The sequence below is a fragment of the Lutjanus erythropterus genome, chromosome 12 (assembly GCF_056507025.1).
Source record: "Lutjanus erythropterus isolate fLutEry1 chromosome 12, fLutEry1.hap2, whole genome shotgun sequence".
Classification (NCBI taxonomy): domain Eukaryota; kingdom Metazoa; phylum Chordata; class Actinopteri; order Lutjaniformes; family Lutjanidae; genus Lutjanus; species Lutjanus erythropterus.
In genome coordinates this window covers 22656364-22670022 of record NC_139328.1, presented here as the reverse complement: position 1 = coordinate 22670022, position 13659 = coordinate 22656364, and the positions used below count along the sequence as shown (strand labels likewise).

At 39.9% G+C, this 13659-nt stretch overlaps 1 protein-coding gene across 2 annotated transcripts; it reads left to right on the top strand.

The window, feature by feature from the left end:
• The first annotated feature begins 746 nt into the window (after positions 1-746).
• Positions 747-9940, top strand: LOC146317997 (myeloid-associated differentiation marker homolog). Of its 2 annotated transcripts, none has more exons than XM_084732722.1 (2): positions 747-879; positions 6667-9940. In XM_084732722.1, the coding sequence occupies exon 2, from the start codon at positions 6777-6779 to the stop codon at positions 7656-7658; it is 882 nt and encodes a 293-aa protein (XP_084588848.1). In that variant the 5' UTR covers positions 747-879; positions 6667-6776; the 3' UTR covers positions 7659-9940. The 2 variants fall into 2 exon arrangements, with proteins under 2 accessions (XP_084588848.1, XP_084588850.1); XM_084732724.1 differs by having other exon boundaries at positions 755-879; positions 6678-9940.
• The last annotated feature ends 3719 nt before the right edge of the window (positions 9941-13659 follow it).

Genomic DNA, 13659 nt, shown 5'->3' with positions numbered 1-13659 from the left:
ATTACCATAGATTTTCATGAACCAACCATCAGTTTTAACACAATTTATCACCAGTATATACACAAATTACCAATTCAAATTTCTGGAGAACTCTTAAAAAAAATTCCAATCGCATTGGATGAAAAAATAAATAACTTTTTTATTATTCTCCAGTTTCCAATAACAGGGATCTATGGTCCACAAAATTGACACAGAAAACAATCATCTTCCCATAAAAACAGTTTATCTTAATATTTTTTTTACATTTCCCTGCTTTTCATAATGCTGCCAGCCAACTGAAATGCAGAAAACTGATACAGAAAACAAAACACACGAGTGAATATTCATAAAAATATAAATTTAGCCTTAGATTTATCATGTTTTCTTGCATTTCACAATACCACCAACCAATGAAAAATGAAGAAAACTGATAAAGAAGTGTAAAAAAAAGAAAAAAAAAAAATCAAAAAACTTTTAATTATTCTGCACTTTTTTTTTTTTTAATAACAGGGATATTTATAGGATACAAAGTTTGGTACTCAAAACAACCATTTTCACATCCAACTTAGCTGTAGATTTCCCTGCTTAGAACACTTATGAAATATAAGTGTAAAGGAGGGTGAACTTCAGCTGCACTACAATGGGTGTGTTAAGCAGCAGAGCCCTGGGCTGGAGCAGCAGCAGCAGCAGGAGGAGGAGGAGGAGGAGGAGGAGGAGAATTCACAGACGTGAATAACGGTGCAGACATTTGATGCCTAATTTGGTTTGCTGGGCGGGGAACTGCTCATCTGAGCAGCTTAGTCAAGTCTGGGAGCTGCTGAGGAGGAGTTTCAATCCACGACTCTCCATCGCTGGATGTTCCAGAGAACAGAGACTGTCTGCAGCCAAGTATCACAAAAGGTAACCAACTTGAACTTTTACAGAAAAGTGACTTCATGCTGTGATTTTGCAGTGAGGAAAAGAGTTTTATGTGGTAGATAGTATGAGCCTGTGCAAGGAAAAGACACAGCTGCAACTTGTTGCATCTTACTTACCTGCCTTGCCTCATGGGAAGATTGTGATACTAACTAGAGTGTTTTTTATTTTATTTTCATTTATCTATTTATTTGCATGTTGGAGGAAATTTTCACCATTTTTATTTAATAGGGCTTTTATTTTTACACCATTGAGTCAACATCCAAAATAAGTGTAGAAAATATGAAAAAAAAAGAGTTGAGAGAAAACTTAGGTTTTGTTGCTCCTTTGTGAGTTTATAGCAACTTCATTATACTTTTAAAGTATTTATTGCCATAGACTAGTATTTTTGTGATTTCAGATATTCAACAATTACATAATCTTTGTTTAAAAAAATCATTTTCTATCCAGATTCTGCAAGAAAAATGCCATTACTGCACATAGATTTCTGTGTTTTGTATCAGTTTGTGTTTAGTATGTGCTGTAGTATGTTGTGTGTGGTGGGAACAGGGTGCGGCAGGCAGGCGGCACACCCACCTTCACTGTCAATGAATGAACCTCTACAGTTGTCATACTGACACACAAACACTGTTTTATGGGTACATTTCCTCTCTGTCTCCTGTGGTTAACATGTAAATTCTAGTGAAAACACTATTTTAGATTCTCACCAATTGCGCTTCATTTAAATGCAGAACTGTGTCCACGTTTTTCTCTTCGTACATTAGGTGTGGTGGGTCAGTCTGCCCTGAAAAAAAGGAGATGACCTGTGAGAACTTACCAGGGTGTGTTGCATTAGAGAGACTTAGTATCTTGTGATGGCCAGCACGCTGTTTCAGATTTGTTCTCTGGGTGGAAAACGCTGATGTTTTTTTTTTTTTGAGAAAAAGGTCAAGTGTGAAGGTACATTTTTCCCTCAAAAACACACAGCTGTTTCACACTATAATATGCAAACATTAAGTTGTTACACACATGCACAAACACACTCTGGGATTGTCTGCCAACAGAGTTCGCCTTGTGCTTCGATCCACGGATCCTCTGTAAGTGGATTATCGGAAAAATCAAGTTAGTGACGTTGTGTCATGACAACCAAACAAGCAGTGCACATGACCTCTCAGCCTGAGATAAACACTTGTTTCCTGAACATCTCTGATATGTTTGCATATGTGTTTTACTATATTTGGGGGGACAAAATGTTTGGAGGTTTTGTTCGAGGGTTAAGACTTGGTTTTAGGGTTGGAATAAGGTTACGGTTAGAGTTAGGCACTTAGTTGTAGCATTATTGTCATGATAGATTAATATGCACATTGTTTCCACACAATCAATTAACAGTTTAGTCTATAAAATGTCAAAAAATTGTAAAAATAATGCTCATTACAATTTCCCAGAGCCCAAAGTGACATCTTCACATTTCTTGTTTTGTCCAACCAGCAGTCTAAAACCCAAGGAATCTTAATTTACTATCATAAATGGCAAAGAATAGCAGCAAATCCTCACATTTTAGAAGCTGGAACCCACAAATGTTTGATATTTGATTGTCTGGGGATTTCCAAATGCAAACTAGTTGCTTGAACAACAGCAACAAGAGCCACTAACAAACCTACACCTCGTACATTTTTTCAAGGACACGCCTTTAGTAAAAACAACGCTCTCCCCCAATTCTCCTCAGTGGTAGGCGCATGACTTCTGCATGTCTCCGCCCCAATATGAAGGGTTGCTCTAAAGACTTTAGATTGATATGGTAATGTTTTTTTTTTTTTTTTGTTTTTTTTAACTTTCTAACTGTTGCTAAGTCTTGGCCTGTTTGTTTGCTTCAATAACAGTGGAGCAAGTTTGGTACCCAGCAGAGCCTCAGTCAGCTTTCTCCTTTCCTTTTTCCCGTACTTTAATATACTATGTGCTAGGTTCGTCTATGTTGAATAGACAACACAATTTTAAAGACGATTAAAACATGTTGCTCTGTTATGTTAGCAAAATCCTAGCTAACTAGCTAACTAATGATTGACGTAGATTAGCTAGCTATTAAGCTTGTGTTTTGCTAACATTAGCCATATATGTGGCTTTTACAGGTCCCTCAGCAACATTTTTTAACAATCTTCAAAATACGGTTTTCTTTTCAGCACGGATGAGCCTAGCACATAGTACATTTAAGTAAAGGAAGCAATTTTTTTTCTCCCAGGATGGTGAAGTCATGACCTGCCCTGCTTTGACTCTGATTGGCTAGTGCCTGTTAACATCATTGGTTCGTGTTATTTTGGTTGGGTAGGTTATGGGTAGGTTTAGGCACAAGGAGTGTGACTGGGTAGGGTTAGGGTAAGAATATTAAGGTAAGCCAATCAGAGGCGTGCGATGCCTTCGTCATGATGTGAAAAAATGCATACAGAAATCAGGATAAGAGAAAGCTGATTTAAGTTCCACCACGTACCAAGCTTGTTCAAAGGGAGTTGAGAGCAAAGTGTCAGGACTTTGGATGGGTCAATTGTTACCACACAGTTTTAGCAACAAAAACTTAGAGTCTGACTCCAGTCTCTATTGAGGAAAGTGACTCACATTAGAGTCTAGTAACTAATTTTCTACTGATTGACTAATTGATTAATCATATCATCATTGCAGCTGTACTTAGTTGTGATGGGTGGGTTAGGTTAAGGGGCTCTAGAGATGGGTCCTCATGAATATAGTAACACAAGTCTGTGTGTGTGTGTTTGTATGAAAAGTAACTGTGCAGAGGAGCATGATGGTGTCACATCCTGTTTGCTGTCCTGTTGCGAGGCCTGATGCGTGAACCTATTTTCAGCACCTCTTCCATTTGGGGAAGTGCCCCCCTGTTTGTGTGATCCTGTCATGTTTTCCATGCTGTGAAAAGACATTTCTTTCCACACTGGTCTCTCCTTGTTTCTTTTTCTCTTTTTTCTATTTTCTCTGCCATTTTCCTCTCCCATTTCTTTCCTGACTTGATTCCATAAGCAGCAAAGTAATGGCGGCAGGAGTGGCGGGATTGATTTTTCCATTACGACCCCTCCGTATACGTTTATTTTGAGTGGTTTACATGAGGCATAATTGGTACCCTGACTTTAAAGCTGGAGTGGGAGTACTGAGCTGGGAGGGAGGGAGGAAGAGGACAACTGATGGAAAAGAGAGGGAGTAGCCGCCAAATGAGACGATGAGGAGGGAAGGAAGGGAAGAAAAAAGGGAGAGTAGAGGAAAGAACTTGGCAAATTTGACAAAGTTGCCAGTTGTTCAGCAGCAGCCAGACTGCAGCACATCTGGAACACATCAGTAAGTTGGAAAATCTTACAAGAAATAAAGGAGAAGGGGGGAGAAAAGGGGGAGTGGTGACAGAGAGGGGCCCGGTGGTGAGTCATGTCTCTGCTATTCCACTCCATCACTGTGTTTAAACTATGTGTCCTTCTGCGGCCGAGGCACAGGGCTTCCCCCGTGTCCCTCCCTCTTTTTACTCCCCTCCCTCCCCTCCACTCCCACCTGGCGTCGAGTGAGTCATCCTGCAGGACTTTCAGGGGTCTCTTTTTCCATTTCTGTCTCTTTTTGTCCTCTTCTTTCTGTTCATTCCTCTCCACCAGTAGAGCATTTTACCTCCCTCCCAGCCTCGGCTGTTTTATAGGTGTTTAATAGAACTAATGTAAACAAGCGCTTTCTCCTTGTTTATAACTGTCTCTCTGTGTAAACTGGGAACAGGGACTGAAGCGCATGTGGAACCAAGTGGGCGATGGGTGTCAGGAGGGATGGGAGAGAGGCCAGACAGTGTGACCAGAGGCTTTCTGTACTGTGAAAACGTTCACCTCATCTTGTTAAATGTCTGTCTGTGACTTAAAATCATGTTTATCTGAATATAGATCAGCTGGGTTTTAGACTTTCCCTGAAGCAAGTAACAGAAATCTTACTATGCAACAAACAGCTGTCATCAGTATCAGTCTCTTAGGATCAAAGAGCAAGAGCATCTCTAGGGCCCACTGAAAACATGATGTCACCCATCATTTTCAGAGTGGAAGTTATTAAACTTGGAGTTAAGGTTGGCACTTTTTTATCAGATCTTAAGAGTCACAAAATTCAAATTTAAGGGTGAGGGGAGGAGTAAAGCAAGCAACAAACAAGGCTGAGTGTTATGTCCAGATCAAAATCAAGTCAATCAAGCAAATGTGTCAAAAGTAGAGCTGAAAAGATGTCAAATAATCGTTAAGCTGAAAAACGATGTTGATAATGTAATTAAAAAAGTTATTTATCAAGCAAAAATACTTGGTTTCAGCTCTGCAAATATTATGATTGAAGTTGAATATTTTGATTTTTGGACTCTTTGGGGTTTTTGTTTTGACAAAAGTACCACTCAGCTTTTGGGAATTGTAATGGCATTTTTTTTTTTTTTTTTTACTAATTTCTAATATTTTAAAGATTTTTGTAAAAATTATAAAATAATTAGAAGGGCACTTGGAGAGCACAGATCTCAATCAAGGCCAAATGCCCTATCATAATGTAAAAAAAAAAAAGTGAAAAATAATCTGTGTATCCAGTTTCAAAAACAAAACAAAACTTGCTAAGTCAAGTCATTAGACTTGACATGTGACTTGAGGATTTGGGACTTGACTAACATTGATAAAAAAAACTTGAATTTGACTTGGTATTCAGATCCATTAATGTGTTTTTTTTCTTTGCTAACTTGGTTGGTGAATCATTAACTAGAAACATAACGTTAAGTTAAAGCTGTTAAAGTTAGACTAGAATCCGACCACTGACTTTTAACTTTTTTAAATATGAAAACTGGGGTAGGTCTTCAGAATTTCATATGACGTGACATGTCACTTGCTTGAGCTGAGCAATGACCTGACTTGACGTGCTTGATCCTAACAACAGTAACTTGGGACTTGCTTGAGATCTGAGGGTTAAGACTTGAGACTTGCTTGTGACTTATACATGTGTGACTTACTCCCACCTCTGCAAAAAACTAATCCTAATTGGTGCACTGAAATGAGCCTATGTGACATCACCTCTTTCCATCTGAGCCATGCCCACTTGAAATAGCACTGATAGAAACAAAAAAAAAAAAAGTGAAATAACCAAAACTACTGTAACTCTGGCAGAGAAATCTGCGTTCCTATAGAATCCTCTCCATCGTACTAAGAATGTGAGTGAGAAAAGAGAGAAGTTTCCATTATGAAAGTTCGGAATTGAACTATATTCAAGGTCTTGTTTAGCTGTCAGGTTTGTTTGCGGTGTAGATGGGGTCGCTGGGAGTGGAGCAAGTGAAGAAGGCCATGTTTAGATCACGATGACAGACACACTGTGGGGTCGCTGGAGGTTGCGGCACCAAACCCATTACTGAAGACATGAGCATAGAGGAATGTCCGAGTGAAACAGTCTACACTCAGCACAGGAATGCTGTTGTTGGGAAAGCAGTCTGGAGTTTGACATGAGGCAGAAACGAGCAGAGAAAAAGAGAAGGCGTGTTCACCAGATGATTTGACCAGATGTAAATGTGATGTGACCACAGTGCAGTCATTATCTTTGGTCTCAAATTGTGTGTTCATGGTTTTACTTGTTGTTTCAACCATTCATAAAAATACAATAACAGCATTGTGTGTCTCAGAAAACGGTGTGTAGGAGTGCACAGCCTGTTAAAGCAGAGTTGCGAGCTGTTGCCCTCATGTGGTCGTATCTTGCACTTCATGTTGAGGTCATAACTCTCAAATCTTGCTCATTAATTCTTTTCATTGTCTTTTCTTACAGTTTTCTCTGAGTGGCTGATGATAATCTGAGGAAGTGACTCCAGAAAGGAAAAGACTCATATCTCACAGGAACCTTTCCAGCTTCTCTCATTATCTAATACATCTCCCATCATGGCTATAGTCCTCCACTCCAGCCCCCTCCTCTGGACACGGTTGGCAGCCATGATCTTTGCCTGCGTGGCCTTCTCTGTGGCCGTGCACGGCGGCAGACTCTTCCACAGCACCGGAGACTGGTGCATCTTCTGCTGGGCCTTCAGTTTCGCCGGGACGCTGCTCGTCCTCCTGGTGGAGCTGTTTGGCCTTCAGACCAGAGCTCCCGTTTCCTGGAAGAACTTCCCCATCACCTTTGCCTGCTACGCCGCCCTCCTCTGCCTGTCTGCCTCCATCATCTTCCCCCTCTACTTCCTCAAGGGCTCCACAGGCCCGAGTGAAATCCGCGACTACCGAATCGTGTCAACCGTCTTCTCCTGCCTGGCCACCATTGCCTACATGAGCGAGGTGAGCATCAGCAAAGCGCGTCCAGGCGAGGTGGCCGGCTACATGGCCACAGCCCCTGGCCTCCTGAAAGTCTGCGAGACCTTTGTGGCCTGCATCATCTTCGTCTTTGTCAGTGACCCCGTTCTGTATGACCGTCATGATGCACTCAAGTACTGCATGTCCGTCTACTGCATCTGCTTCATCCTCTCGGCGGCCATCATCCTGCTCTGTATTGGCGAGTGCACCGGCTGCCTTCCCTTCCCGTTTGCCCGCTTCCTGTCTGCCTATGCCCTGCTGGCGGTGGTCCTCTATCTGTCAGCAACCATCATCTGGCCTGTCTTCAACTTTGACCCCAAGCATGGCGGAACGAAACAAAGGCCAAGCACCTGCAGCTCGACGATGGGGTTGTGTGTGTGGGATAAGCTCATGGCAGTGGCTGTGCTCACAGCTGTTAACTTCATCCTCTACCTGGCTGACCTGATCTACTCCACTCGCCTGGTGTTTGTCAGTGCTTGAGGGAAGAGAAAGGGTATAGGTCAGCAGTATGCTGCAAATGAAATTGAATTTGGCATGTTTGCAAAGGCGGTCAAGCTGCAAATGTGGCTCCAATCTGTTTGTTTAATGGCATCCACACCAGCTGGTGGAACTTGGGTTCATGATGAAAGCGGACTGTAGAGTTTTACCATAACTAGTAAAGTCGATTGTAGTATTTTCAACCAGTGTGACTCCATTTGCCAAAAACTAAAGGATTTCATTTCACTATAGTTCTGGTTGAACAAAATGCTAGAAGAAGTAGAAGTGACACAAAGTGCTTGTGTAATGTTTGACCCAGGATGTACTGAAGATACTGGGGGCGGTGAATCTGCCAATCTTGGTAACTAAAACAAAATTGTATTTTTTTTTGCCCCCAAGCTCACAGTTTTGCCTCTGCAAACCTGCCAAATTTGATTTTGTGTAAAATATACTGCCTGCCTGAGGACTGTAGCGAGAGAGAGAAGTGGGAGAGGCTGAGGTCAATGGCTATGTTTACACGTACAACAATATTCTATATGCAATATTAAATTACTGAGGCTTTCTGTTCTTGTGTTGGAGCAATAAAAATGTAAAACCTTACTTCAAGTGACCTGGAAAGACTCTTATCTTGATAATGAAAGACCTGAATGTGATTGCTGGAACATGCTGATAGTTTCAATGGCAGATAAATTCCCATTGTTACACTCAAAATACAAGATAGTGATTTAATAGATTTGTGTATACATAGATGTCTGTGATCTGGATATAAGTAAGCTATTAAAATAATCTCCTGGACAAGACTCTAACAAGGATACAAGCTAACACCCAAATACTATGTGCATGTAAACATAGTCTGTAATGACAAATGAAGAAAAACCAAAGATAATGGCGGCTTACTGTTATGTTTTTGTTAGGGTTTTTTTGTTTTTTTTTGTATAATGTATATATTAGTGCTCTGCCTTAAGTTTGCTCTCATTTTGATGTCAGGTATAAAAAGACTGCCAAGCAGTATTTCTGTTTTCAACAGGTAAAGGACAGAATGCAGAAAAATATCAAATATTAGCTGAAAGGCGCAAACAGTAAGTTAACTATTGGATAAAATATTTGATTGCTGTACGGTTGAATTTTTTATAACTTCTGCTCTTTTTCATGGAAACTCTGTATAGTTTCCTTGTTCCTGTACTTTGATATGGTATGTGCTACGCTCCTCTATGTTGAAAATAAAACCAGATTTTGACAATGTTTAAAAATGTTACTTTGGGACCTGTAAAAGTGATTTATATAGGCTATATTCACATCTTAAGATAGCTAATGTTAGCAAAACGCTAGCTAACAAGTTAGACAATCTAAATCAATTGTTGGCTATCTGGCACCGTTTGATAGCTAATGTTAGCAAAAGGCTACCTGACTAACTAGTTAATCTACATCAATTGTTACATAGCTAGTTAATAATATTTTGCTAACATTAACTAACTTAAGATGTGACTCTCCGTTGATTTAAGGATTAAAGATTTGGGGTCCAACATCTTTTAATCATCTTCAAAATCTGGTTTTCTTCTCAATATACACGAGCCTAGTATAGCATGTTTAAGTACAGGAAATGAGAAAGGAGAAAGTTGTCTGAAGCACCAAGGTTTCTCAGCTGTTATTTGAACACAGAGCAAAAAAGGCAGGACTTGGATGAGTCAATTGGAAATCCAAGACTTTAAAGAAAAAAATGTCTGATGATTTCATTAAATAAATTGGTTGTTTTGTTTTCCCAGAGCAGCTGATCAGATTGTATCATTCAACATTTGTCATTTTTACATGGCTGCAATGTTTAAGACTTGAAGTAATGCAGTGTAGCTTACATGACGTAAAGATTAATGCTAGGCTAGCTTTTTGCTCCTGTTATGATATATGTGTATCTGTATCTGCGAGCTACAATCAATGGCAAGAATATATATGTGGAAAGAACACAAGCAAGAATGCAAAAATGATAAAAGTGCACTTAATTTTAGTATTTTTTTGATGTGTGTTTAAATTTCTGGTGTCTCCATATATAAATGGATATTAAAATTCACACCACTAAATTCATATACATTGTTGATTGGATCTATTGGTTTTGTACTGCTGTAACAAATACTCAGAGAAAGAGACCAAAATAAATGCTTCTCTCTTTCTAGGGGTTGGTAGTCTTCAACTTTTTTTTTAGTTTTTTTATTCCACTTGTTTCTAGTGTGCATACCACATTAGTGTTATAGGAAAACATAATCCAGTGTTTCAATAAAACCACATGGTAAACCGATGAGTGTGTGGCTGTATTATTTTCTGTTTTAGTTTGATTAAAATTGTTGTATTACCTATAGTTAATTTCTTTTGGTCATGCTAGTCAAGTAGCTTCATGGTAATGTCAGTCAATCAGTCTGTCCGGACTGAAAAATCTCAACAACCATTGGAAGGGTTACTTTAAAAATGTATTCTGTTACAATTGCTAATTACCAGTTAAAAATGTGGTAACCTAATCCAGACATCAGAATATTGAAGTATTGCAACTTGATTACTTTCCATTACTTTTGGATTACCTCAATAACATTATGTATAGCCTCAAGTTTTATATTCCTTGTTAAATTCTTTAATCGTTCAGATTAAGAATGGAAATCATGCACATTTAAATGTACTTTGATAAACAATGCTATTCACACTTCATGCTCAAGTTTCAAATTAACTGCCACAGATGAACATCACCACTTACAGTCCCATAACTTTTTTAGTAGTAGGAGTATTGACAAGTTAGATAGCAGTGTGGCTAGTATTGGCGGTTGGCCTGTGTAGCCCAAGTTAGCCTTTAATTGTGCCTTATACATGTAAAAACTTTTGCATAATAATAATATAATAATAATATTATTGAATTCAAAAAGTAGTGCTGATTGTTTGAACAGAAAGTAAACAGAACATAAATCAACATTTGCTCTATGCATACTATTTATACTTCCCTGTTTACTTTATCTCTCACCACACGTTCTACTGTCTCCTTCCCCTCCCTTCGCTGCCAAATTCCCTCCAGCTTTTTGCAGACAGGTTGGCCTATGGGGGGCTTAAGTGTATCTCACACCCTGAGTCTTGACTCTCAGGAGAATCAACTACTGGTGACCACTGCTTCTGAGGGGCGGAGTGGAACACAGTAAACATTTCAGTCCAATAAATCTATCGCCGGGAAGAGAGACGGCAACGACGCCCAGTTCCAACACAATAACATAATAATATCATGAAGTTTGTTTTGCTTAAGGAAGGGTTGTACCCTCTGACACATGACTACTACAATGGAAAGCCCAGCAACTGGCAAGTTAGGCGTTAGTGTACCTGGCATGACAAGACATGACTCAACTTCATTACCATCCATGTGCAAGGGGGCTTGCAGAGTTATTTTTGGGTTACAGCAGAATTTCTCAATCCTGTTCCTCAGGGCCCACTGCTCTGCATGTTTTGGACGTTCCCTGCTCCACTGCACCTGATTCAGCTCATCAAGCCTCTGCAGAAGCTTGATAACAGCCTCTTTATTTGAATCAGGGTCCTGTTCCATGCAGGCAGAAGCCCAAAGGACAAACCAAACACTGGCTCTAGATAGGGCCTTTTGCAGGGCTTTTCCCTTTTGTTTGGCAGCCACTGTAAGCAAGCTCACCATTAGATTCTACAAAATCCTACATGCTGCTCCTTTAATTTGCTCCACACGTTATCATTCTGCTATTGGAAAAAAAAATGTACTGTTTGTATTTCTTCAAGCCAATCACAACCGTCTTTGCTGGTGCAAAGCCCAGGATGCTGTGGCAGTGTGGATGCAAAATAGTGTTGAGGGGAGCTTATGTTGGTGAAACATTTGCACGCAAATTTACTTTCCTCTCTTTCACACCTTTTCTCCAGAAAACACTGTAAGAGCTACAGGACATATGACATAAATGAGCTCTTGCAAACAGACAAACATTATCTGAATGGCATTTTAATTATACATGTGAAATTAATAAAATATGTATTGACATACAGTGTAACCTTTGTCAAAAGCACATAAAAAGCTAGAGATAGCATTACCATATAAACCTTACAGTAAAGGTTAACATTAACATGGCTGTCACAATATCAATACTTTTTCACGGTCAAATCAAAATCAAATCTCACAGAACGTAGTCATAAAACAAATGAAATCATGCAATAAATGTCCCCAATCCAGCGAGACGCTTAATTATCCAATACAAAACCTTTATATTGCAGAGCAATGTCATGTAACCCCTTTTCCTTCCTTACTCACATCAATTTTCTGACTTGCAGATTTGAACTCCCTCACATGAAGTTACTGACTCTCAGATGCAAACTTCCTGTACTGACAGAAGGGCACCAAAATAAAAGACCCATAACATTTAGAAAAGGCAATAGCAAAACAAAGACTTGCAGGAAGTGATTATCTTATGAACAATGTCTACATCAACTGAGTCAGAGTTATAGATGTATAAGAAAACCAAGATATGGCGATGTTGCTCAGCCTTGGTTCTAATTTTGCCCAGTGGACACTCGTGGTACTGCAGTGAAAAATTCCCCTGTGGCCCAAAAAGCAGTTCCCTCATAAACCACAGTTAACAAATGAGATGTCTGTAAAGCTGTTGCTATGACACCTCAAACTGAAAACAAGGTTAATGACTGTATTAGAAGTTTTTGATCCATGGAGGTTTAATATTTGCAAAACTTTCCTTGAGCTGAGAAAAATCAGTGATGTCATAACAAAGGGGCCAAGCGGGAACTTGTGGTTGGAGCCAGGAGGAGCAATGCTACTGTGCATATTCAACAGGCTGCATACCCTGTAAATGAACCCTGAAAATACAAGACGTTTAGGGTATGCACCAGGCGAGGTACTCTCACTGGATTTAGCATCCGATATCCTGTGTTTAACACATCCATGTTCAGGCTATCTGATTCCCTAATTCCATTAGACCAACATTTGATGCTATCTTTCAGCCTTTTGCTTATACTGCCTTATTTTCCTCTCTCAACCCTCTTAGGGAAAATGACTCTCCTATCTGCCAGGCCTTTAAAAATGTAATTTTGGCAAGAGTTAATCTCAGCCATGAGGTTAGTCAGCTTTATAACATCTCACAGTGAGCTCTGCCACTGTTGTATACAGTGATAAGTCCAATGGGGAGTGGCCTTCCTAGTCTCCTTAAGTAACTAAATTAATTCTTGGCCTTCCCACACTGACCCATAAAAAGAACAAAGAGTTTTAGTCATCAGCACTACAATAGCTTGATACAATCTTAAATGAAAGAGGCCATAGAAAGATCTCTGTCTCAGACGCAGCAACATGTTTCCACTCTTTAAACGGATGTGTTGCTTTCAACGCAGCCAAGAGTAAAGTATGTAACAACAAGCACACTTGAACGACAACACAATACTTAACTTGAAAACATGCGACTAATTAAAATAGACACAGTGATATGCTGAGTGGTTGGAAAGACCCGACATTCCCTCAACGCTGACTGACGCTTACGTATCTTCATGTTCCCACAGATGCAGCCTGTAGCTTTTCTAACCTCGTCTCTTTCCAAACCCCGAGAGTCCCTCAGGCAGACAGCTGTGCAAGCTGTTTGAGAGTAACAAATGAGGTCATTTTGACGAGTTGTTGCCTAATATGCTCATTTTATTTCAACACATTTGTGTCCTCTGACTCTGTGCTGAACCATGACTGTAATTTGGCACTTCCCTATGTGGGGGAGCACTGGTTTAAAGGGGAACTCAACCAGTTTTTTACGTATACAGGTCAGTGTATTCATCACAGGGAGTACTGTTCAGTCTGTGAAACAACATGCTGTGGTTTTCTGCTGGGGTCATGTCAGGGACATTTTTTTTAATCAGGTGCAGTGACTTCCTCTTTGGTTGCCTGGCAACTTCACTGTGACGTGGGAACTAAGTTACTAACCTAACACGCCAGATGGTTTGTTACACAGAACCATTTGGGAAACCGTCCATAGAAACTGTTTGG

Excerpts from the sequence above, each read along its gene's own strand:
- LOC146317997 (XM_084732722.1), top strand. The coding sequence starts at position 6,777 with ATGGCTATAGTCCTCCACTCCAGCCCCCTCCTCTGGACACGGTTGGCA.